General features: G+C 46.4%; 1 protein-coding gene across 3 annotated transcripts in view; it reads left to right on the top strand.

Moving 5' to 3' along the window:
* Positions 1-27,613, top strand: part of METTL4 (methyltransferase 4, N6-adenosine) — a 75,579-nt gene that overhangs the window by 7,807 nt on the left and 40,159 nt on the right. For all 3 annotated transcript variants that reach the window (XM_075585262.1, XM_075585260.1, XM_075585261.1), the window contains exon 3: positions 18,568-18,940. In XM_075585262.1, coding sequence (XP_075441377.1) covers positions 18,568-18,940 — 373 coding nt within the window. The remainder of the gene's footprint in view (positions 1-18,567; positions 18,941-27,613) is intronic.

Here is a 27,613-nt window from a genome sequence, read left to right as displayed (position 1 = left end):
GTATCTAGTGACTGCTTGGTCACATGACCTTCCCACAGAACTTTGCATCTTTGGTCCTCTTCTGCTGCACTGACAGTCATTTAGTGAACCCTAGAGACGAATCTTCGCTATTCGATCACAGGAGAACGGATTAATCGGCAACTTAGCTAATTACTAATTGTGTGCATTGTATTGATGCACATATTACAGGGAACAAATAATGCAGCTTGGACTGTTGCTTTAAGGTTTTAAATGTCGCACTGCTGATCATGATGCTATTGCACTTACACACAGTCCCTGTAAGCTCAGAACCCAAACCCACCACAACATATATATTTGTGTCAAAAGCAGTGCTACTGGGATTGTGACCTAATGCAGGGGTGAGCAAACTTCTTACGTCGAACCCCTCTTTTCATCCGTGCTATTAGTCAGGGGACCCCCGCCTGATGTAATTCAAATCACATGAAAAAATATATATATTTTCTGTCAATACAAATACGTAAAAATACTTGCATCTTTCAACATTTAAAAAAAGCGGAACATGACAAATGTTTTTAAAGATAAATCTGTGTAGAAGTATCAGTTAATTCTGACTGCATTTTTTTTCTCTCACCCCCCCTTCCTCATCCTCTCTCGTCTTTCCTCCTCATCTTCTCCCGCCGTCCAACTCCTCTGGCGCCCTGCTTCGCTCCCGCCGTCCAACTCCTCTGGCGCCCTGCTTCACTCCCGCCGTCCAACTCCTCTGGCGCCCTGCTTCGCTCCCGCCATCCAACTCCTCTGGCGCCCTGCTTCACTCCCGCCATCCAACTCCTCTGGCGCCCTGCTTTGCTCCCGCCGTCCAACTCCTCTGGCGCCCTGCTTCGCTCCCGCCATCCTTCTACTCTGGCGCCCTGCTTCACTCCCGCCATCCAACTCCTCTGGTGCCCTGCTTCACTCCCGCCATCCAACTCCTCTGGCGCCCTGCTTCACTCCCGCCATCCAACTCCTCTGGCGCCCTGCTTTGCTCCCGCCGTCCAACTCCTCTGGCGCCCTGCTTCGCTCCCGCCATCCTTCTACTCTGGCGCCCTGCTTCGCTCCCTCCGTCCAACTCCTCTGCTACCCTGCTTCACTCCCGCCATCCAACTCCTCTGGCGCCCTGCTTCACTCCCGCCATCTAACTCCTCTGGCGCCCTGCTTCACTCCCGCCATCCAACTCCTCTGGCGCCCTGCTTTGCTCTCGCCGTCCAACTCCTCCGGCGCCCTGCTTCGCTCCCGCCATCCACCTACTCTGGTGCCCTGCTTTGCTCCTGCCGTCCAACTCCTCTGGCGCCCTGTTTCGCTCTCGCTGTCCACCTACTCTGGCGCCCTGCTTTGCTCTCGCCGTCCAACTCCTCTGGCGCCCTGCTTCGCTCCCGCCTTCCTTCTACTCTGGCGCCCTGCTTCGCTCCGTCCATCCAACTCCTCTGCTACCCTGCTTCACTCCCGCCATCCAACTCCTCTGGCGCCCTGCTTCACTCCCGCCATCCAACTCCTCTGGCGCCCTGCTTTGCTCTCGCCGTCCAACTCCTCCGGCGCCCTGCTTCGCTCCCGCCATCCACCTACTCTGGTGCCCTGCTTTGCTCCTGCCGTCCAACTCCTCTGGCGCCCTGTTTCGCTCTCGCCGTCCACCTACTCTGGCGCCCTGCTTTGCTCTCGCCGTCCAACTCCTCTGGCGCCCTGCTTCGCTCCCGCCTTCCTTCTACTCTGGCGCCCTGCTTCGCTCCGTCCATCCAACTCCTCTGCTACCCTGCTTCACTCCCGCCATCCACCTACTCTGGCGCCCTGCTTTGCTCCTGCCGTCCAACTCCTCTGGCGCCCTGTTTCGCTTTCGCCGTCCACCTACTCTGGCGCCCTGCTTTGCTCTCGCCGTCCAACTCCTCTGGCGCCCTGCTTCGCTCCCGCCTTCCTTCTACTCTGGCGCCCTGCTTCGCTCCGTCCATCCAACTCCTCTGCTACCGTGCTTCACTCCCACCATCCACCTACTCTGGCGCCCTGCTTTGCTCTCGCCGTCCGAATCCTCTGGCGCCCTGCTTCGCTCTCGCCGTCCAACTCTTCTGGCGCCCTGCTTTGCTCCCGCCGTCCACCTACTCTGCTACCCTGCTTCACTACCGCCATCCAACTCCTCTGGCGCCCTGCTTCCCTCCCGCCATCCACCTACTCTGGCGCCCTGCTTCGCTCTCGCCGTCCAACTCCTCTGGCGCCCTGCTTCGCTCTCGCCGTCCAACTCCTCTGGCGCCCTGCTTCGCTCTCGCCAGCCACCTACTCTGGTGCCCTGCTTTGCTCCCGCCATCCAACTCCTCTGGTGCCCTGCTTTGCTCTTGCAGTCCTCCATCCTCCCGCCATCCTCCTCTGCACCACCCTTAAAATTTATTGCGCCCCCCCAGTTTGCGCACCACTGACCTAATATATGCAACAAAAGACAAAAAAAAACAATGCTACATCCAATATGGAAAAACAAAATTTGAGCTAGTTAATTTAGAAATAGACGTTTAGCTAAAAGAAGTCACCAAATGGAAACCTTCAACTGACTTTGATCGTCTAGAACTTAAGTTGAAAAATGATGTAGACAGGTATACCCAAGAAATTATAATGAAGAGACAAAACAATTCAGTAGGGAAACCTTGGATTATAAAGAATTCAATGTCTACAAGCACTGTACACAAAGGAGAAATTTTAGAGCCCACCAAAAAGAATCCACTACTGAGATGGGACACCTCCGATAGTGATACGGAGAACCGTTCTAACAAACCATCTAACTCAAGAGAAGAACCTAAAAAAGTTTTTTTCTGGTTTATAGACCGAGGGATTACTGGCTGCTTTCTAGACTCTAGATTAGTATATTAAAAACTTGTGGTAACAATAGTTATATCGCTCTATTAGGGAACTTACTAACAGCTAGCATAGACTCTGCTCCTATCGGAAGATCTAACAGACAGGATAGAGTTTGTATATTTATCTCATCACGCATAGCAGTTTCAATTTAAGTCAGCCACACAGCTGATCAGATTGCTGCTAAAAGTCTTATATTATATCCTGTTAATGACCGAAGAACTGACTGCAGGTTTAACAAGATCGTGCCCTGTGTTTATTGCACAGGGGAAACTGTAAGCTCATTATATACTACCTAAGTTTCTTAATGCAGATGTTTAGCTAGGTACTCACTGCTTCATGCAAGAGAGATTTTTGCTAATACTGTACTATATCCTGTATTTATTCTACACTAGCAGTATATATAATACTGCCTATTACGTTATATATAAATATATATTTATATATATATATATATATGTCTGTGTGTATGTGTATATATACCTACTATACTACTTGGTTATTCTATTAAGGGTATCTTATCTTATTATATATTAGTGAAAGCACTGTATGCCTGTCTGCATCTTCCTGTGTCCCTACGGACAATCTGATTGCACCTTTGGCCTGTCACTCCGCCTCAGGCCATGCCCGCCCCCGCACACCTCTCATTGGTCTGCGGTCCGCCCCCGCACAACTCTCATTGGTCTGCGGCCAACAACACTGCCACACTGTCCCACCCCTCACTGACCTACACCACTGACACACTCTCCCACCACTCACTCACTGAGCTTTGGGAACGCTTGCCAGCACCTAACCCTCACTGCTCTGAGAGATTTGCACCTAACCCTCACTGCTCTCAACCCAGAAAACCCTGACCGCCTGCTACCACGACAGAACTGCACAATCAGGTACACAGTCATATTGCTTTCAGCACTGCAACATTCCACACCCTCACACAACACCACAAACACCGCACGCTCACACCGCCTCTTACGGCCTACACTGCCAACACACCTCCCCTTCACCTCACCGCACTGTCTCATCCTCACATCACCAGCGGACACCGCACGTGGCCGCAGCTCCTCCGGAGATCACACCACACAGAACCAACATTCCCCGTGTCTCCCTGTTTCCCGCGCTTTCACCCCCCCCCCCGGCACCGCTACAGTCAGCGGGGGAGCGGAGCGAGCGCCCGGGACACTCCCCACAGCTCTCAAGCACGCGCCGTGCGCCCCCGCGCTCTCCTCCTCTCCCCGTGACAGCTCCCCCCCGGTGCTCCGCTCAGCTCTCCCCCGGAGCTCCGCTCAGCTCTCCCCCCCGGTGCTCCGCTCACCTCCCCCCCGGTGCTCCCCTCACCTCCCCCCCGGTGCTCCACTCACCTCCCCCCCGGTGCTCCCCTCACTTCCCCCCGGTGCGCCGCTCACCTCCCCCCCGGTGCTCCGCTCACCTCCTCCCCGGTGCTCCCCTCACTTCCCCCCCGGTGCTCCACTCACCTCCCCCCCGGTGCTCCGACAGGCAGTGGACACGCGGCGCCTAAGATGGCGGCGCCCGGAAGGACCCCCTTCCTCCCTCGCGGAGTAAGATGGCGGCGGACGGAAGGAGAGGTGACGTGTGTGTGTGTGTCACTATGTGTGTGTGTGTGTGTCACTGTGTGTGTGTGTGTGTGACACTCTGTGTGTGGGGGGGGACACTGTGTGTGTGTGACACTGTGTGTGTGTGTGTGTGTGTGGGGGGGGGACACTGTGTGTGTGTGGGGGGGACACTGTGTGTGTGTTACACTATGTGTGTGTGTGTGTGTTACACTGTGTGTGTGTGTGTGTGTCACTGTGTGTGTGTCAGACACTCTAGGGTGGGGACCGGAGCTACGCATGGGGGGGGGGGTTGGGGGGGAGCAGGAGCGGAGAGAGAGGGGGGAGCCGAGAAACATACAGGGGGAGTGGAGAAGAGGGACACGGAAATTGTAAGCAACCCACCCCCACTCCTGTCCACTGTCCCCCCCCCTCCTGTCCACTGCCCCCCCCCCTCCTGTCCACTGTCCCCCCCCTCCTGTCCACTGTCCCCCCCTCCTGTTCACTGTCCCCCCCCTCCTGTCCACTGTCCCCCCCCTCCTGTCCACTGCCCCCCCCCCTCCTGTCCACTGCCCCCCCCCCTCCTGTCCACTGTCCCTCCCCTCCTCCTGTCCACTGTCCCTCCCCCCCTCCCGTCCACTGTCCCTCCCCCCTCCCCTCCTCCTGTCCACTGTCCCTCCCCCCTCCCGTCCACTGTCCCTCCGCCCTCCCCTCCTCCTGTCCACTGTCCCTCCCCGCCTCCCCCCCTCCCCTCCTCCTCCCCTCCTCCTGTCCACTGTCTCTCCCCCCTCCCCCCTTCCCTCCTCCCGTCCACTGTCCCTCCCCCCCTCTCCCGGGCAACGCCGGGTCTCTCAGCTAGTATATATATATATATATATATACCATCACGTTTTAAGTTATGGTGGGTGAAAAAGGCAAGAACAGGGTTGCAGACCTGCCAAAGACATGTGAATGTGCTCGCAAGTGATCTTTTTATTTGATACTAGCTGAGAGACCCGGCGTTGCCCGGGATGTGAACCGTGCTCACACTGACACACACTGCTCATTGTTCACACTGCACACACACACTGCACACTGCACACACACTGCTCATTGGTCGCACTGACGCACACTGCGCACACACAGCTCACAGTGACACACTGCACACTACACACACTGGTCACACTGACACACACTGCACACTGCACACACACTGCTCACTGCTCACACACACACATACACAGCTCATTGCTCACACTGACACACTTCACACTGCACACACACTGGTCACACTGCACACACTGACACACACTGCATACTGCACACACATTGCTCAATGGTCACACTGCACACTGCACACACACTGCTCAGACTGACACACACTGCATACTGCACACACACTGCTCATTGGTCACACTGCACACACTGACACACTGCTCATTGCTCACACTGCACACAGTGCACACACACTGCTCATTGCTCACACTGCACACACTGCACACACACTGCTCACACTGACACACACTGCACACTGCACACACAGTGGTCATTGCTCACACTGCACACACTGACACACAGCTCATTGCTCACACTGCACAGTGCACCACACACACACACACACACACACACACACACACACACACACACACACACACACACACACACACACACACACACACAGTTACAGACAATCACAGACAGTTACACACACTTACACACACTTTCACAGTTTCAAACAGTTTCACACAGTCATAGACACTTACACAGACTTACACACACTCACACACTCTCACACTGTGAAACACTTACACACACTGTCACACACAGTCACACACAGTCACAGACACTTACACACAGTTTCACACAGTCACAGACACTTACACACACACTTACACACAGTCACAGACACTCACACACAGTCTCACACAATTACACACACCAGCACCAACACCCGCTCCCCCCCCCCCTCCTCCTGCGCAGGCAGCGGGGACAACGGTGGGGAGAAGGTGAAGCGGGGACCGGAGGGGCATCCCATCTCACGTCCCGCGGCCTGTCACGCGGTGACAGGGGGGAGCCGGGAGCGGAGGGGCATCCCCCCTCCCATCTCACGTCCCGCGGCGACAGGGGGGAGCCGGTACCGGAGGGGCATCCCCCCTCCCATCTCACGTCCCGCGGCCTGTCACGCGGTGACAGGGGGGAGCCGGGACCGGAGGGGCATCCCCCCTCCCATCTCACGTCCCGCGGCCTGTCACGCGGTGACAGGGGGGAGCCGGGACCGGAGGGGCATCCCCCCTCCCATCTCACGTCCCGCGGCCTGTCACGTGGTGACAGGGGGGAGCCGGGAGCGGAGGGGCATCCCCCCTCCCATCTCACGTCCCGCGGCCTGTCACGCGGTGACAGGGGGGAGCCGGGAGCGGAGGGGCAAGAGCAGCACGTAGCATGTGGAGGGGGGGGGGGAGCTCACCCGTCCTGCCGCTGCCTCACTGATCCGGCCGCTGCCTCACTCATCCGGCCGCTCTCACGTGGATGTGAGGCGGGAGGCCGCGTGTTGTGGCCGCTCCCCCGCGTGTGTCCCGGGTGCTCGCTCCGCTCCCCCGCTGACTGTAGCGGCGCCGGGGTGTGAGCTTGGGGGGGTGAGGGGGGTGTGAGCTTGGCGGGGGATGAGCTTGGGGGGGGGGTGAGGTGTGTGTGAGCTTCGGGGGGGTGGGAATGTCTGTGTGTGTGTGTGTGTACACGGGACTCCGGGTAAGTTCGGGCACAGGGAGGGTGGGGGGTGTGTGGAAGTTGAGGTGCGGTCCAGCTGACGGGGGAGAGTGAGGGGCACCGGGAGGGGATTGTGTGTGTGTGTCCCCGTCCGTGTCCGTGTGTGTGTGTGTCCCTGTGTGTGTCCCTGTGTGTCCTTTGGCCCGTCACTCCGCCTCAGGCCAATGAGAGGTGTGCGGGGGCGGGCCAAGGGACCAATGAGATTTCCCCTAGGGACACCGGACATCCAGGCAGGCAGGCAGGCATACAGTGCTTTCACTAATATAGTATAAGATATATATATATATATCCTCAACTTCGTGACTGGATTCAAGCTACATTGTTCCCTTTAGAGCATAGGTTCATATCCACATACAGGCTACATTGCTCACTATATAGCATAAGTTCTGATTTACATATGGGCCCTAACAACTATACATTAAGTGGGCCATAGATTCAATGTGGTCTTTTATCTGAACCATCATTGCCCACATAATTTTGGTGTCTATACAGTACCATTCTGAACACCAATCTAAACATTTGTTTACTCTATACCTTGGTTCATGTACACAGATTCTATCCTAGTTGGTTTCACTGTATATTAATAGTCACTGTCAAGTTTACGCTTTATAATTTGACTTTATTTTAACTTGTGTATTAAAGGGTAATTTTTATTACCGCTTAACAAATCCCACATCATAATTAAGTGCAACATACAGACTTTCCCTTCTTGTGACTATCTCTTACATCCAATATGACAAACTATAGAGTTAAATACTTATCTGCCTCTTTTCTCATAAGTAAGGGACATTTAGTCAATTTCTTTGGCCAAAGTATTTTTAAGCCTGTAACCACACCACGGTACAGGAAGTCCTCGCTGTCCAACGTTTCACTTTACAACGAATGGCATATCCAACGCTTTACAATGCAATCCTTTGGCCCGTTTTTCGATGCCGGACTGCGTTATCCAACGCTCACCACCACTGATTAATATGGGACTCACTTTACAACAGTTTCACTATCCAACGCTACTTTCAGAACGGATTCCGTTGGATAACCGAGGACTGCCTGTATGCCATTTTCACAGGACCAATACACCTGGGAATGACCAGTCTATTAAGACATTTCTCCCTCCAATTGACAGGTTAAGACAGTTTGCAGGTAGTGTTATGACCTGTAAAAAGGGTATGGCGTGGTAAAGTCATGGGGAGTTTCCGTGCGACAAGGCCCCAATCGACATTATTGCAGTTTAATTAATACATTCCTTTGTCACTTTGCCTTGACCCAAGGCCTCCTTCAATGACTGTACATACAGTGCAGCAGTTAAAGTATGTACAGTATGTTTCTCTTGTTCAGCTCTCAGTGGGGCTTAATGAATGCTAAACAGTGCTGCACTACCATAGCTCAAGGCTCTTAAATGTGGTTTAAAATGCGTACTGATTATTGATGCGAACTATGTGGTTAGAAACAACAGCAATAACAGCAAACTGTGCCGCAACAGCATATATTATGACTTTGTTCAAAATGCTTGTCAAATGAAAAATATTCTACAATTGTACATGGCAGAAACGAAATAATGGAAACTTCTCAATGAAATAAAGGTTAAGGGGGTAATTCAATATACTCTGAAGTGCCCGATCGACTTAAATTGGGGCTTTCAGCACGATCCGCCACTTTGAAATATATTACACGACCCCAAAGGTATTGTCTCAATCAACAACATATAGTGTTGTTGCAATGGAATGTTAAACCTTTTCTGCCATTTTCTGCACGTTTTATAACGTAACGTTATGTACATTTTCCAATGTAAAATGAATATACAGTACACATTTATTTTGAATCAGAATTTAGTAACCAGACATGGTTATTTTTGAATTTTTATTAGTAGATTAGGTTACATACATGTTTAGTTCTCTTTATGCAGTGGGGGAAATACAAAGGACACAGAGTACAATAGGTAGTGTAGGACCAGCTGATGGCATGTAACTTGATGTGGTTGCCGACAAACAGACCGTGAATCCCTGCGCTTCTCCCTTTTGGGATAACAATAAATGGGGAATATATATATATATGATATATGATGTGGTTGCCGGCTTGAAATGTTTTGGCCAAAGGATTGAACGGAATGATCCACACTTCTGAGAAGCAAAAAATCTTCAAAAATATATAGAAATGAACTAATTTCTCACAGTGAATGTACACCTGGGCTTCTTTTCCCTGCTGTATCTTTGAGGTCACTTTCCCTGTAGAACTCCAATTGACATAAATAAACATATACATATATAATAACGTGGGTCTGGGTTTTGAGCTTGCTAAGATTGTGTATGTCTTACTGTGGCGGCCGCCTTTATCCTCATGCGGCCGCCACCGCGGGATTTTTAAAAATGTGGCGGCGCGCGGCTTTTTTTCGTCAGGTTTCCCGCGCCGCGGGCGCTTTCAATGATAAGCGCCGTTAGCGCTTATCTGATGATGCGGCCGCCGCCGCGCGGGAAACTCCGAGAAAAACGGAGAAAATCCCCGCATTTATCCTTGTAAGTAGGAGAATAAAGGCGGCCGCAACAGTATTAAAAATGAACGTAACAACCAGTACAAGCTATGGAGTCTAACATAATCGATGCAAAGTATGGAGTCTAATTTATAATGTGTGTGAGTAAAATGTATCGCTGTGTTGGCTATCGTACTGTTTCTCTTCCATAAGTTTATTTCATATAGCGCTTTTCTCACAATGGGACTCGGAGCGCTTCACAATTATAGTATAGTGCAAGGTGCGGAAACTTTCCCCCGCGGAGCCCCCCTGCCTGCTCTCCCACCCTCCTCGCGCCCCCTCCTTACCTTGTCTCCGGCATCACATGACGTCAAGTTACCATGGCACCGTGACGTCACGTGACCCCAAAGCATCGTTTGACGCCGCATGGCGACGCGGCGCCAAAGACAAGGTAAGGCTGCGGCCATGGCAAACGCTGGAGAGGACGCCAGCGTTCACCTGGCTTCTCCCTGCCGCCTGCAGCAGGAGAGATCTGTGTCCTGCATGGAGAGGAGACGGGGGGCGTGGCTGTGACATCACAGAGCTGGTTCGCCCTCATTGGTCAAACTGCACACGTGACCCGGTGCCGCCCGGTCACCGCACATGGAAAAAGATTTTTTTGTTTCCTCCTGCATCGTGAGTGCCGACACCTCTTCACCCGTGCGCGTTCGCGCGCTCTATAGACAGCCTCATAGAGGCACATCTATGTGATCGCGCCGCGCGCCTTCCTGCGTCGCGATTACCATGCCCGCAGCCTCAGGGACGTTGCAGAAGTTTCACACGATCCCCCGACATTTAATTTAAATGGAAACAAAAAGAAAACAGCGCACAACGCCAAATAGTGAAGTAAGTAATAGAATGTATTACAATGTTAAAGGGGTAATAAATCTGCGTACATCAGATAGAAATAACATGTGCATTTAGTGCATAACACACTGGTTACCACTCTGTAGCTGTAAAACAGGACGGTCTGGCACTCAGCTGTCTCTGCAGGAGCCTCTATGATGGTTCTGGGGCATGGGATCCTTCATGCACTCCTCACACAGCAGGACGCTGCTCACAAGGGGATTCCTTTCAAGCAGCCTGGTAATACTGCAGATTCAGACACTTAGTGGGACCGCTCCTCAACCGGCGATATACTGCCTCCAGGGGAATTCCCCTACAGTCCCCCGTCTCTCCTGTGTAGATTTGCTGCTTTTCCCAGCTGCTATGATCTTAGGGCAGTCCAGAGCTGTTGGAATTGCTCTGCAAACACTTCCGCAGCTGCAGGGGCTTACACAGCGTGCCACGATGCCGCTCCGTCACATGGTGTAGCGGAGTGACGTCACAGTTCTCGTGGCAATGGAGGAATCAATAGGGAGGAAGAAGGAGAGTCCTTAACAGTCTCTTACCGGCGCAGAAATCGCTCAGTTAGCACGGTGGCAGCCAATATAAGCTGATAGTGATACAAATCCAAAGGATGAATATAGGCAAAATTATGGCATTAATACATCCAACATGTTTCGTAGATCTAACTACTTCTTCAGGGAATAATTTGGCCATTACCCAGAGGTCTTAAATACCTCTCAGAGATGTCTCATTGGTCAAACAATTAGAGTTAGACCAATCATCTGAGCTATGGTCAAAGTATTAGGGAAGATTTATTTCTACTTTTAAAACAACAACTTTATTAACAAATGAACAATCACATATATATATATAAAAAAAAAAACACTAGCATATAATCTAAACCTAACATGAACATAAAACCATGCTGGAATAAAAAGAAACACATTATTAGTATATTAAAAGATTAAAATAGACATCATAAATTCCTTAAGCAATATAAAAAAAATATATATATATATCTAACTAGAAATAGCAGGTAAGCTACAGCAGGGAGAATGAAACACATAGCAGTGCCTTATCACTAAATCTAATGAGGACGTGGGCTGGAGGTTTTAATATAATGCCCAAATATCCACATCCTCATTGAGCCCCTTGGGGGACATGGTATCTAGCTTATGTATCCAATAAGTCTCCTTAGAGGATAATGTTTTGACTCTGTCACCCCCTCTTCTATTAACTGTAATAAACTGAATCCCCTTGAAAGTAAGACTAGAAGGGTCTTTACCATGATGTAATGAAAAGTGTCTTGACACACTATGTTTGTCAAACCCAATTTTAATGTTTCGGACATGTTCCTGGATACGGATTTTAAGGCTGCGTTTGGTTCTGCCTACATATTGGTATCCGCATGCACACTCCAACAGATATACAATATGTGTCGATGTACATAAAATAAAGTCATCAATATTAAAAACCTCTAGTGTATTATTAGATTTAAACGCTATATCTTTTAATATACTAATAATGTGTTTCTTTTTATTCCAGCATGGTTTTATGTTCATGTTAGGTTTAGATTATATGCTAGTGTTTTTTTTTTTATATATATATATATGTGATTGTTCATTTGTTAATAAAGTTGTTGTTTTAAAAGTAGAAATAAATCTTCCCTAATACTTTGACCATAGCTCAGATGATTGGTCTAACTCTAATTGTTTGACCAATGAGACATCTCTGAGAGGTATTTAAGACCTCTGGGTAATGGCCAAATTATTCCCTGAAGAAGTAGTTAGATCTACGAAACATGTTGGATGTATTAATTCCATAATTTTGCCTATATTGATCCTTTGGATTTGTATCACTATCAGCTTATATTGGCTGCCACCGTGCTAACTGAGCGATTTCTGCGCCGGTAAGAGACTGTTAAGGACTCTCCTTCTTCCTCCCTATTGATTCCTCCATTGCCACGAGAACTGTGACGTCACTCCGCTACACCACGTGACGGAGCGGCATCGTGGCACGCTGTGTAGCCCCTGCAGCTGCGGAAGTGTTTGCAGAGCAATTCCAACAGCTCTGGACTGCCCTAAGATCATAGCAGCTGGGAAAAGCAGCAAATCTACACAGGAGAGACGGGGGACTGTAGGGGAATTCCCCTGGAGGCAGTATATCGCCGGTTGAGGAGCGGTCCCACTAAGTGTCTGAATCTGCAGTATTACCAGGCTGCTTGAAAGGAATCCCCTTGTGAGCAGCGTCCTGCTGTGTGAGGAGTGCATGAAGGATCCCATGCCCCAGAACCATCATAGAGGCTCCTGCAGAGACAGCTGAGTGCCAGACCGTCCTATTTTACAGCTACAGAGTGGTAACCAGTGTGTTATGCACTAAATGCACGTTATTTCTATCTGATGTACGCAGATTTATTACCCCTTTAACATTGTAATACATTCTATTACTTACTTCACTATTTGATGTTGTGCGCTGTTTTCTTTTTGTTTCCATTTCTTAGAGTGTGTGGGGTGCTGAGCCACCCCTAATGTTTATAGCAGCAGACGCCACACGGTTATGTTATAATTTAATTATTTAATCACTTATTCACTGTGGTATTGTGGTTTACTTTATTTATATATGGTTTAGTCACTGCACTGTATTCAATTATAAGGAGATAGATAGTAGCGCACAGTTTATTTCTGTTTTTCCACCATTTAATTTAAATGCCTTGGGGAAGATCTTGTGCCCCTAGTTTGCGCACCCCTTGTATAGCACACGATACATAGGATTATTACAGACACAGTACTGAGGCAGCAGCTGCAGATAAGATTCTGAAACCCTTCTGATGTAGGGAAACTGTACAAACAAGTTCTGTGTAAATAATACATGTTGCTGAATTGACTGAATTGTGGAATGTTTACTAGAAGTGACCTGCTCACAACATTCATCATTTAGATGTAACAATGGCTGTTGCTTTAACATGGAAAGTTAGCTCAATAATACTTGTGGATTTCTAGCATTAAAATAGACTAACACATACTTTTACATTAATTTTATTCTAGACACTTGCACTGGTATGACAAGTATCAAATAAATAAATGAGACCGTCAGTGTTTTAAGAACAGTGAAAAGAAACCCAAGAACAATAGGTTAGGGTACGTTTTTATAAAAAAGTGAAAATTACATTGCTGCTCATCAAGATTCAATGTGAATTTATTATAACAAAATATATATATATAAATGTGGCTTTTCATAGATGTCTTAAAAAATGTTTTTTCATGGAAGTTTATTAGCATGTGCTCTAGAGCTGAATACTAAAGTGATGTGAACATTATCTCAATGTTTTGATATGACAGGTTTTCTAAAATGATACTTAAGTACTGTATAATTATAAACGTATCACAGTAAGTTTCAGCACGTACGGCATCTTCTTCACTCTCTTCCCCCGCTCTCTTTTTCACATAGTTTCAGTGATGATCTTAACACAGGGGTGCGCAAACCCAGGGGGGAGGGGGGGCAAGATTATCTGCGAGGGACGTGGCGGGTACAGATGCCCCGCGGGCGTTTCACAAAGGCATTTCAATTAAAGGCCTCTGTAGAGCTGAGGCCATGGTACCGCAGACCGTGCGGACGCGAGCAAACAGACTGCCTTAACGCAGTGTTCGCGTCCATGCGGCGTCCGGGCCCGTGCGTGCAGAAGCGGGAGGGGGCGCACGTTGTGCAAGGTATCAGTTCAAACTGATTTCTTGGCGCAATAGTTGGGTCACATGAGCGGTTCGCCCAAAGAGGGCGAACCAGCTCCGTGACGTCACTGGCATGCCCCTAGACACGCCCACGGACGGCGCGCGTACCATGGCCAAAAAACGCACCCGCTTCAAGCGGGTGATGTCGCGGCCGCACACGCCTCCGCACGGGCGAAGGCACTATGGACCTGGCCTAACTCCCTCTTAGGCCGTGCGTATAGTGAAGGCGACGTCAGGCTACGGTTGCTGGAAAAATCAAATTGAGATGACTTCCAGGGATTGCGACCAAGCCGTCGCACCGCGCTTACTATAATCGCACGCGACGGCGGCAATGCATTTGTTTTGACGCGACGTCGTCATCACTATAAGCGCAGCCGTACCTTGGTTTACAGATCTTCTGAAGACGCGTCACCATTGCAACGCGGCATGAAATGACGCCGTGGGGTTATGTGACGTCACGTTGTCATGACACCAGAACTTCTGAGTCAAGGTAAGGAGGGGGGACGCGTGGAGAGGGGGTCAGCCGGCAGGTGGGCGCAGGGGAAAAAGATTGCACTCCTCTGTCTTAACACACAGGAAGTCAAAGTATTGTTGCAGAAATTGGACAAAGAGAAATGAAGTTTTGAGCCACCTGTTTTTATTATTCTCATATATCAATACATGGGGAATCTTTAAATCAGTGCTGGACGTGTAACGTTATCAAAAGTAGATCTGCTAGTAATAAACATAAAAAAAAAAAAAAAAAAACATTTTGCCGGTATCTCAGGCGTGTTCAGTATGTTCGTGGTATCTCTCCATGTGTTGTATAAAGGGGAGTATGGGAGGTATGTAAGTCACTTGGTAATCCATGAAAACAGGACTCTACTTCTCCCCTCCGGAGAAGCCCATCTTTCAGTGTCTATATGGAAGTACCTCTACCTTTTAGGTAAGACATAATTAATGCCATGTTATTTGAAGTTAGCGCAAGGTACAGTAATGTTAATTTAACATGGTGTTAATCCTAAACTAATGAAAAACAGTGAATGTTGCTTTTGCATGTAATTAGATTTGCAGATATACGATAAACTCAGGGAAAATACTGTTCCCTTGCTGTTTTAGGTAACATCACGCTATTTTCCATAATTTGACTGAGCTTTGTGCATCTGGGCCCCAGTCGGCCCATTTACTTAATTTTTGTGACACCTCAGGCCCATTTATATTGTTGTATTTCTTTCATATTTAACAGTAAATAAAAATACCACTTGTGGGTATATTTGCATGTCTCTTACAGGTCTGCAACCCTGTCTTTCCCCAGTATCGCTTAGCAACCAGTGCTTCCACTGCAGCCAGGGATTCTGGGTAATTGCATGCACTTATCCATTTTAACATGGACACTATAAGCATATGCCTGCCGTATTACACAGCTTTTCAGCACAGCCTGGGTTAAAGAAGTACATAGCCAGTAAACCTACGCACAGACAGCTGTTTCAACCTTTTGGGTATCATCAGTGCAATATTGATTGCTGGCTGTGCAAGGTGAAGCGTACAACCAGACATTAAAAAAAGTTATGGTGGGTAAAAAAAAAAAAGTAACAAACTCTCCACCGTACAGTGTACAGTAAATAAAAATACCACTTGTGGTGCATCTGCATGTCTCCGTCAGGTCTGCAACTCTGTCTTTCTCGATCACTTAGCAAACAGTGCTTCCACTGCCGCCAGGGATTCTGGGTAATGACAAGCAAATGAGCAAAGTGTGTTTTTCAGCACAGTTTCATATTTAAGATATTCTTGTATCCATCCCAATCAGTTTTGAGTTTCCTTACTGTAATGGCCGATATTACCTCTATATTCCACGAGTAATATTCAGGAATACCTTTTGGAATATAAAATTATTGGTTGGAATCAGCTAAGTCATTAGTTTATTTGAGGAAGTAGGTTTAAAATTGAGATTGAAGCAGTGCAGTAGATGTAATTAATTTAGATATTGCAATGACTTCTGATATGGTGTAAATTGGTCTAGGTGCCAATACTGGGAGCTGGATTAAAGCAGCTACATTTCCCTCTTGTTTTCTTCTTATTTGTATATGTAACATGTAAAGCATGTGATATTCTTACCTAAACTGGCAATCATGTGGTGGTCCTGTTATAAATCTGTCATAATCCTGATTGTGTGCCTAACTGGATGTCCATCTTCTGACTCCGTGCTGCAGTCTGTGTAATGCTGCAGCTGATATGTATCATTGTATAACACATTATTGTTACGGCTTTCTGACTAATACACAGTCTGATGTTTGGAATACAGCAACAGATCAGTTTGTGATACTTTGTTGCCAAAAGACCAGAGCTCGAAAAGGTGCGTGTCAGAGCCTGTTACACAAGAGGAAGTGGGACTTTCTAAATGGTTGCTGTAGCAACCAAAGGATGATCAGTACAGTAAAAAATAAATCATTAAAAATGGCATTTGGAGTATAAAAAAAAAGAAGGAAGAAATGCAGCCAGTATTATCTGATAGGCCTACCACAGAACAGATTTATTTAAAAAAAAAAAAAACCATATAGGATTTTTCACACTTTGCTGCTTTAGCAATTAGTTGTAAAAATGGGTGCAGATAGTGGTCATTCATTTATCATATTCAGATTGAAGTAATGTAGGTGCAGTTCCTCAAGACTCAGGAATGGTGGCACTGCTCTTCAACTTATTTATTTGTGATGTAAAAATAGGTGTAGAGAGCAAAGTTTCAATCTTTGCACATGACACGAAGGCTGGGTTACTGTCATATAGTGGTCTTGGGGGATACCCTGCATTACGTCTTGATGAATCTTGGCCTAAATTGGGTAAGCTTGTAAAATCAGAGCAGGATATAATTGCCATGCGGAAGGTGTGCAGGCAGGTAAATGGTGGACATGTTTTTTTTTTAATATAGATACATGTTTTTTATGTTGCTAGCCATGAAAAAAAAGATATTGCAGAACTGGAAAAAAGTGCACAAAATGAAGGTATAGAGGTTCTGATTTAAAAGGAAATAATTTTACGAATTAGGATAAATCTATCCTAAATGATGCTGCTAGAATCTCTCTAAATCTGCTGAAATCCTTTTCCTGGCTGCCTATTAAATCCCTTTGTTACTTACAAAATTCTCCTTCTCTTTTAAGGCTATACACTCCTCTGCCCCTATTTACAGCTCAGCCCTAATTTCTCACTATACACCTGTGTGACTCTTGCGTCCTGCTCAGTGTAACACCTCCTTAAGGAGTTTACATCAGATTAGAGTACAGTATGTTATGTGGTGCTCAGTCTTCCATACCTGGATCCGTGCAGGGCCCGGCTGAATGCAAATGGTTGAATAAAAGGCGTCAGGAATTTATTTCTGACGTAGTGTGATGTGGTAATAAAAAAAAAATCAACGTTACTATTCAAAGAGAGGAGGGGACAAATACAGTATGCAAGTAGGATATAAGTATTCAATACACTATAGTGAGTTGACGTAAATGTAGCCATGATGTAACTTGCAACTCTTAGCGATAGCTTAAAAAGTGCTGAATAGTTCTGACATAAATATTTCTGGTATTATGCTAATCCAGCTTTGCAATGACTAGATAATGGAATGGATTTTGTTATTCTACCGGTTTCTTCTTATAAATAAAACATGCAGTGCTGCTCTAGATGTTTGATTCAAGCTGCGAAATAGTTTTTCTGCTCGCTCTTCTAACATTGTGTATACTATCTTTATCTTTTTGTAACGTCAGAATAAATACATTGGAGGGGCGTAGGTGTGCATGTTTCATTTTGTTTTACTTGGTTAGGACGTTTTTGCTTTGCAAACGATGGAAAATGTTGCTGATGTGTCTGCATAATGACATAGGGCTGTTTTTTGTTCTGGTCGAATCAACAACACTCTAAAGCACTTTAAACCCCAAGAAACATGGAAATTCAATACAAAAGACTTTACAATTATGGTGTTTCGGCTTTTAAGTAATACCACAATACAAGCAATTCAGAGTAATAGGTGCTTTAGCTCCCATTTTTTAACCCATATGTACTGGACCTCTTCTGTGAGTTGCAAATAGATTTTTTTACAAGGGGCTTTTTACAAGATGGTGAATTGTGAATGTCAGCGAGTCAAATGAGAAAACAACATTTGTGTTGTGACAAAATAAAAGGTTGATGAATGTATCCCTTGGTACCTATAACCTGGTATTTCCTGCCATTTATAGCCTAATATCATTAACACTATATTGATGCCGTTGTTGATTTTTCCATAAAAGTTCAAGTTGCAGCCATGAAAACCTTCCCTCACAGAAGTATAATAGAATTTGGTTCCTTTAGCCTTTATATCTGATTTTGAAATAAGGTATTTATCTGTCTCTCTAAACCCCCCTTCCTCCCCCTCCCCTCTTGTACCCTTTTTACGGCACAGATACATAATCTCATTTTAGAAGGATCCAAGCCTTTGGTTCAAGAAGCGTTGGAAAAGGGATTCCTTCAGCCACTCTCAGGGGAGGAAGAGGAAAACCGTAAGATTCTACCTGGAGGGTGCAGTATCGGCGGGCGGCTGGCTGAATTGTGTGATATGGCAAAGCATATGCCGTTGCTGAATGTAAATGAACACGCAGTGCACGTTCTAGACAATGGAACTTGGCTACCTGAAGAGACAGACCTGTTGTCCCACATTACAGAAAACAACTCAGAATGGCCAAAAATCATACATTTACTCGGAGAGAAGTATCTCATTCCACCCAAAAGTAGCTTTCTTTTGTCAGATGTTACCTGCATGGAACCTCTTCTACATTGTAAGTACTGTACTTGTTCTGCTTTGCAAGTGTCCAGTGTAACTGTCCTGGTTAAGGTGTGATCATTGATTACTGCACACTGTAATTTTGCTTTGAAAACACTGCCATGCAGACCACCCAAACAAAAGGGTTGTGGAGTTAGTCCAGGTTTTCTTTTGCCAATCAAAAAGTCAGGCCCTTGTTTTTTTTACAAGTTATCTATAATATGTAACACATGCATGGTTATGTAGGAACTAAATCTGAAAAAAATTGGATATCTGTATATTCTTCTGGGGAAGCCTTCTGTAATTTGTGATGTCAATTATGACAGCAGAAGGCTGAAGTGCATTGCAATTTATTACTAATCTCTCTGGATGATGTCCTTTCTCTCTCTATTGTCGTCTACATCATCATGAAGGAGGAATTGGAGAAAAGCCTGGGTTGAGCTAAGCTAGAAGAAGCCAAACTCGTGATTGGCACTGCAGTTGCAGCCTTCTGCGCTATTAAATGAAGTGCTAGAAAATCTATTCATATCTAAAATGTAATACATAATGCAGCTTTATATAAAGAACTGTATTAGGAAAAAAACATGGATCTATTTCCGTTCCCAGTCGTAATACTTTCATAATAACTATATACTTACTACATAAGAACTATATGGAATTTCTCATCCCTAAAAACGGGGGCCTTCTGAGTCCCCCTACAAAAATACATTACATTTAAATCAGAACCTCTATTACAAATTAAGAATAGTTACCACCAGACTACAAAGGAAATAGTACAGGCTTCTATATTATTTTACATTTCATTCTGTGTAGCTATATATTTTTGATATTTAATGACTTTACATTTTGACCTTGGGGTATTTAGTCTGCCTTTTTAATAGCTCCTTTTGTATACTGGTTTAGCAATAAAACATACAGTGCCACGTTTACTAGGCTGTGCTATCCCATAAGTCACCTTCCAGCATTGGAAATAGCCTTACAGCCCATTCAAGTGACAGGGCCCATAAGGTGCCTTCAATAGTGACACTGCTTGGTAAATGCTGTATGGCCCACAGTGTAAGTGTCATTCATTTACACTTTCGATTTTAAAAGCAGATAGAAACTTTATAACACAGGGCAGATAATGACTTTTCACACGGTTCCTTAACCCTTTCCAGGACATAGGCACTACATCATGGTGGTCTCGCACTTCCGGGGCCCCATGATGTAGTGGCTAGGTCATGCCTTTTGAGTGCTCGCTGTCCATGTTAAATGGATATGGAGGATAACTCCTCTTCCATCTCTGGATTACATGGTGGCGCAATCACGTGATCGCTCTGAGGAGCCGTCACGTGATCGTGATTTGCCGGAGGGGCTGTGGCACCCTGGTGCTGTGCCAACCAAAGGGTTAAACAAGATATGATATCTCGGGCTGACAATGACAACAGATCGCCTGACCCATTTTACGCCACAATTTGGCACTGCATAAAATTTAGCAAGTCTTAACAGGAATATATATAGAAGACATGACCCCTCTCTAAGACAATGTTACGCACACAACCCCTCCACAATTACTTGACATTGAGTTATTAACATTGAAAGCTTAACACCAACTTTCTGATGTTGATTCTCATGAGGTTTTGAAAAATGATCCAACAGAGGAATTGAAAGCACAGCTGTAAGGGATCGGGGGACATGCGCCTTACAGCGGGTCCCCGTCACCCCGGCTCCCAGTACTGCCGCTCGTCCCAGGCCCCCTCCCCGCCAGCTCCTTACCCGCTCCAGTCGGGCGCGCTCCGCTCCTCTTGCGGCACACGTCGCCTCCGCCCACATGCTGCAGGGGCGCACGCGCGGGAGTGTCTCTTCTACACTCCTCCTGCAGCCTTGGCTCCACGTCCCATCAGCTGGAGGCTATTCCCACTAGGGAACACCACACCAGGCATCCTAACCTATCCCTGGGACCGCTCAGTCAAGCCCCGCTGCGCCTCTTGCTCCTATTGGTTCTCCAACATTTATAGTTCCTGTCTGCCCTCTCCTTCCTCGCTCTGCGTAGTTTTCTTGTGGCTCTTGTAGTATGGAGGTCTATGCCTGGCTCTCTTTTGTGTTGCAGCTCTCGCTCCAGTCCCTGCCCTCATTTGATACCCTTGGATTTGATCTCGGCTCTCGTTAGACTTTGTGTACCTCGCTACTCCCTGCAGCCTTCTGCGCTATTAAATGAAGTGCTAGAAAATCTATTCATATCTAAAATGTAATACATAATGCAGCTTTATATAAAGAACTGTATTAGGAAAAAAACATGGATCTATTTCCGTTCCCTCACAATGCTGCTCTCTCCTGCCCCTGACCTACGGTTTTCGGATCTCTACCTTCGGACCTCTGGCGCCCCAGACGCGGCAAGTATCAGGCTAACCCTTTCTCACCAGACCCGGCAACGCATCATACCACACTCTGGGCACGCCCTCACTGCTGTGGGTGCGTGTTATACCCTTACCCACCTCAGTACTGGGGACTGGCCAGGTCTGCGGGCAGTCAAGCGTTACAACAGCTATATGTTCTACTGAGACGGGCTTTGATGAGGAGCTTTTAATTGAACAAGAATTCAAATATATTTTTATGGACAAGCCTTTTATTCTAATATTCCATAATTTGCCAAAAGTTCATAAACATTTGGAGTATCCCCCTGGGAGACCAATTGTCTCTCAGATAGGCTCATTAAATGAAGGCTTATCTGGGTGTATTGATGGATTTTTACAGCCTCTAGTAGTTGGCCTTCAGTAATTTTTGAGGCATACATCTCATTTACTCTCTCTGGTAGAAAATAAATGCTGGAGTAAGACCTATATGTGGGCTACTATTATTTACTGTCTTTGTATTCCTCTATTAACCATTGAGATGGTATTGAGGCAATAATGCATTTTTTTCCAGTTGGCACAGCTATGCAGCCCCACAGAGTCGCTTCTTGATCAAGGCGATTTTGTTTCTGCTGATTCACAATTTTTTTGATGTTTGTTTTTTTATCTGCATGCCCGTGATACAGCTATGGGGGCAACATTTTCATGGGTTGGTGGGAAAAGTACCACATGTTTGGTGAGTCTAACACATTCAGACATACATTAGTTTTCTTCGGGAAATGTATTAATGATTTTGATGTGGGATGGGACTCTGGATGAGTTTCTGAGGGAGAAGGAGCGGCTCAGTGAGTAAAGACACTGACTGGCACTGAGTTTGAAGCAGGGGGACCTGGTTCAATTCCCGGTGTTGGCTTCTTGCGACCTTGGGCAAGTCACTTTATCTCCCTGTGCCTCAGGCACCAAAAACATAGATTGTAAGCTCCACAGGGCAGGGACCTGTGCCTGCAAAATGTCTCTGTAAAGTGCTGCGTACAACTAGCAGCACTATACAAGAACATGCTAAAAAAAATGATAATAAGAATGATCTTAACCTTTGGTTTACTCATTGTCATCAAGTAACCATAGATTTTTTTTGATGTGACTTTGAGGGTGGAAGATCAATTTAAAATCTATTCAGGTATCTATAGGAAAAGTAACGATGAATACAACCTTCTGAGAGCAGATAGCTGTCATTCACCATCATTGGTCAGGGGTATCCCAGTTGGACAGCTCCTTGGAAGAACTATTCTGATTAGGATTCATGTGCGCTGAGGACTCAAGAATTAAGACCAAGATTTAGGGAACTGGCTTACTCAGAATGGATGCTGGAGAAGACTTATCAGAGAGCTAGTGTGACAGGAAAAGTCTGCTCGCCCTGGTTACAAAAGGGTTTACAAACATGAAAGCAATGGCTGGAGGAGAGAGCACTTCAGAGGCTACAAAGATGGCACCCAAATTCATTAACTACTTCAGTTTAGCGCTTGATAGAATGTTTAATGCTTTGAGAAAATAGTGGATGATATTGAATGTAGATGGAGATCTTGCACCAATTATATAGCAAGCCCCTATGTGTATTCCAAGGAAAGCAACAACATTAGGGAGCATATTGTCTCCGAGTGTGTACCAGCGGCCCATGATCCATTCCTGGATTCAACTGTACATTTTTACAGAGCTCAAATCATTTATCAAGGAGAACTTTGGGTCCACAATTTGTGATTAAGGATTTTGTTAACTGTGATGCAGCTTTTGTGCAGCTATTTGCTATTTACTATTTACTTGTGAATGTGGAGTCCAGTATGTTGGATGTATAATTAGACCACTGAAGGAACGCACCAGGGAACATATTTGTCACATACAGAGATTCCAAACATTTAGGTTTGAGTCATGATGGAGATTTATCATATTTTTCATTTCAATGGATCATAAAAAGTAAAAACTAGGTACCAGAGGGGGGGATACTTTTCAGTTGCTTTGCAATCGTGAGGTTTGCTGGATATTTACCTTGCAAACCAGATATCCTCATGGGATGTTACCTTCTATTTGTACATGTTTAACAAGTTTCACTGATGTGTTTTCTGATTTTGTGGTCACAAAGAAATGTACAGTATATTAAACTATAGAATACAAGAACAAGAGTGCTTCTATCTTAGGGGTAATTAAGGAATATATGTTTGATTATCCAGTCCTGGTCTTTTACATGGCCTAACTAGGTGTTTTGTGCATAACAACGGTGTTAGGCAGTGGTCATGTTTACTATATACACTCCTGTTAAGACTTGCTTATTTTTCGCCTCTGATGAAGTGCCAAATTGTGGTGTGAAACACTTTCGGCGATATGATGTCATTGTCAGCCCGGGATGTAACTGAATAAGGATACTAGCACTGTCTGAGACATGGTGTTCCCTCGGCGCGGAGCGACGTAGAATAGAGACTGTTTTACATCCATGTGGATTTGTTACGGGAAACCCGTGGCTGCACTGCGGGGCAAGGACTCCTCTTCCTTAATGTTACTTTTATGTCTAAAGCACTTATTCCCATGATCTGTTATTTATATTATCTGTTATTTATTTGATTACCATGTGTATTACTACTGTGAAGCGCTATGTACATTAATGGCGCTATATAAATAAAGACATACAATACAATATACAGCCAGACTGTGCTGCTCAACAGACTCAGTAAGGAGGAGGGGAGGAACAGAAGAATAACGTATGGTATCGAGCCTTGGAAAACGTTTGTGCTCTCTTAAATAATATATGAGCTTTAACTAAAAGTATGATGCAAAGTGCCTGTAAGGGCTGCATTTATAAAAAAAAATATATAAACTATTTTATACAGAAAAGGTTGAAATTTAATTAATCTGGGAGCTCTCTTTTATTCCCACAGAAAACAATAATTCCTATTTAAAACATACACTGACAATAATAACCCCAATATAGTATTAATTTGGAGTTATAAAGCATATTTTGTTCTTCTATGACTCAGTGCCTGTTAGGTAGCGTTTGTAAGTTCTGCATGCTGTATTGCAGTTCGAATCTTTTGACAACACATCTTGTCTGCTGTTTAACATTTGATGTCAGGTTTTCAGACTGAATATTTTCACTTCAATTCATTTAATGAGTGTTGTACATCCCTGGCGCTTCTTTGGTAAGAATCATAAAGAGCTATTAGAATATAAGCAAAGATGACAGGTACAGAAGGAGATAAAAAAGGAAAGGGAGACATTTTCAGAGCTTTCCAGAAAGACAAACTGGGACTAAGAAAAATCTATGAAAAAGAAGCGAAACGGACAGCTTTTATAATGCAGAAATAACTTTAATGTAAACAAAAATCAAATATAAAAGGCAATCTATAAAAGTAGAAACTAAAACTGCTGCCCTTCGCTGCTGTTGGGTGATGCTAAAGTGAGGTTAAAGCTGCTCTATTTCAATCGGAAAATCACACGCCCTTTTTCCCCTGTGCTGTACCCAATTTTCCAACTCTATCTGTCCATGAAATGTCTGTGAATTGACTGTTTAACCTCTGTTCTTTTAACGTAACCATGTATTTTTTTATAACTCTGTGCCCAGGACATGCTTGAAAAAGAGAGATAACTCTAATTGTATTACTTCATGGGAAAACATTTTTATAAAAAAATCTTCACTAGCTCAATAATAAAGACTTAACTCAACCGTACCTGATTTTATTAATTATATTTTATGTTAAAGCACACAGTATCTGGGATATTAACTCTTTTGATTATTTTATTTACACTCTTGTTACTACCTCTCTTGCCCTTTGAGCGCGTTCCCTGCTCTCTATTTAAACGGAGAGTGATGTTGTTAAACCTCAGGCATGATCGTGGCATGGCGTCTGCACGTGGGGTACAAGCCACAAGCCACATTTTCAGAGTTGAACTGGAATAAAACCAGTCAGATATTGGAATGTAATTGTTACTTTCCACTTTTGTCGTATCAATTATGTGCGTAGTGCTCAGAAATATGAGACTAGAGCAGGAGTGTCCAACTCCAGTCTTCAAGGGTCAGGTTTCCAAGGTATCCCTCTCACAGGTCGCTCAATCAGTGGCTCAGTCAATGAGGACTGAAGTTGGCCACTCCTGGACTAGAGTCTGCAGGATTCCCAGGCTGCTTTTGTTTCATTGATGGTGATCATACTTGAGACTGTGCGTGGGAACCCGCACCTTGGATTTGATGTGTATTTAATTTTGTGTATGTAGCCATGCTGTAAAATGGCTGCAGTCATCTCTCCTGCTGACAGTAAGGCCTGGTAAGTTATGGGCATGCCAGCAGTAATTATGGAGGTTTGCCCTCACACCCTGGTGAGGTGCCCTATGTATGGATGGGAGTGGTCACAGGCTCTGACTCCACGGTTAGTGATGTCAGAGTTGTGTCAGCCTCAGAGGATACATAAGGCACAGCACTGATCAAAAGTTAGGAGAGTAGAACAGGTAGTTAGAGGAGTTCCTCACCAGGACCATCCACAAGCTCAAGCTGGGATCCTGATGAGGTGGAGGCGCTGCACTGGATCTAGGTAGGACTCAAGCACACTACCTAGGCTGCCTGTCTGGGTTGGCAAATCCCCACACACCATCATGCGGGAGACTCAGGAGTCCTGTTGCCAACAGGTGCACCCCCAGACATCACACTGTAATGGGGACTGGTTAGACCACAGGGGCCAATATGAGATTGGGTGGGTCAGGCCAGTTCAGAAAACCTGTTACATTTGGAGGCGCTGCTGAGATAGACCTGTCAACAGGACAGGCTTTTGCTAGGTCACTTGGAAACAGGGAGAGTGTCTGCTGCCACTTTGTGCTGCGTTGGGACGGACCTAGGGGTAGTCAGGGGGCTGATGGAGTTTGTCAGTTCGCAGGGACAACCTAGGGGCCTGAAAGGAGTTGAGGGTTTGGAGCCGGGCTATAGCTGTCCTAGTCACCTTGAGGTAGTGCTAGTTGGTAGGATGCCTAAAGGGATAGCCTGTTAACGTGGTCAGGAATCCTGGAGAGGGTCTGCGCTAGGCTAACCAAGATAGGTAGACGCCCAAGTACTGCATGGAAGCCCCAGAGTACTCTAGCCCATTCCAAACCACTTACCGTAGGGAGCACAGACTGGGAGGAAGGAGATACAGCAGACACTGAGAGAGTGAGCCTAGCCTGAGGTAGTGCATACATGAGTCCAGCCTACATTAGGTACATATGGTGGTGCATCAGGGAAATCTTTATAGTGCCGGTGTGGTTGGCTGCCCCGCAGAGAGGAGCCCCATGTACAATACTATTAAGTACGGCGAGAAAATGGCGACCGCAAGAATGGAGGATCCGCGCAGTACGGATAGTCCAAAGTGGCGACCGGAGGCTGATGGGGAGAGCACACCTGGCGTGCGCCCCACTGACGAACAAGCTGTTATCGACATGTCTGTCACGAGCCTGCTATGGAATGGAGTGAGAGCCGTGGCTGCCCCGTTCTGGTCCTGTCTAGGACAACGAGGCGCTACCCTGGAGGACTGTGTTGAGGACATTGTTATAACAGGAGGAGAACACAGTGAGAGTGACTGTCAGTCGACTTGCAAACAGATGAACGCTACCTCATTCATTGATCAGACTGACAGTGCGACCCAAAACGGCAACTCCCGCTTCCCTGGGAGACCGCGTGGGCCGATTGCAGACCATTCTGCAGATGCAAAGATTGCAAGGAATTGGCCAGAAGCGGCGCCAACAAGAGAGCCCCGCCCGCATGGGGGGTATGGCGCGAAAGCTGTGGCCGCACCTTCATGGACAGTAACTCCCTCAGCCCCAGTGCTGAGTCAACCGATTAGTCTATGGGACCCTCCCCTAATATCAACCAGGGGGAGTGGTTTCCAGCTATGCCCCGTGGGTATGAATTCCGCGGGCCCAGGAGCTGGTGCGCTGACGGCACAATTACCAGAGGTAGTTCCGGCAGCTGAAATTGGGTGCAAAAAGGAAGGATACTTTGCACGCAAGGCGGCTGAAAGAAAACGGCTGGAATTGGCGGCAAAAGAGGAACCCCACCCTGTTGGGGATAAGGGCGCGAAAGCTGTGGCCGCGCCCTCTAGGACTGAAAGAGGTGCGGCCTCAATTAAAGGACATCCTATTCCCTTGTGGGACCCGCCCATAATCGCTACTCTTGGGGGCGGATTCCAATTGTCAGATGAGGGCGGAGCTGAACCAAGGAGTGGCTGATCACCCAACCCCTGTTGGTCACTTACGCGGAACCAGCTTCCAGAACAGACCAGTGTTGAAAGTGGCTCCCACCAAGACAATGGCCTGCTCCCCAGACGTGAACCGGATGGTATCTACTCAGCCCTACG

This window comes from Ascaphus truei, chromosome 2 (genome assembly GCF_040206685.1).
Source record: "Ascaphus truei isolate aAscTru1 chromosome 2, aAscTru1.hap1, whole genome shotgun sequence".
NCBI lineage: Eukaryota > Metazoa > Chordata > Amphibia > Anura > Ascaphidae > Ascaphus > Ascaphus truei.
The sequence above is the reverse complement of the archived record's forward strand: the minus strand, read 5'-3'. Positions and strand labels throughout refer to the sequence as shown.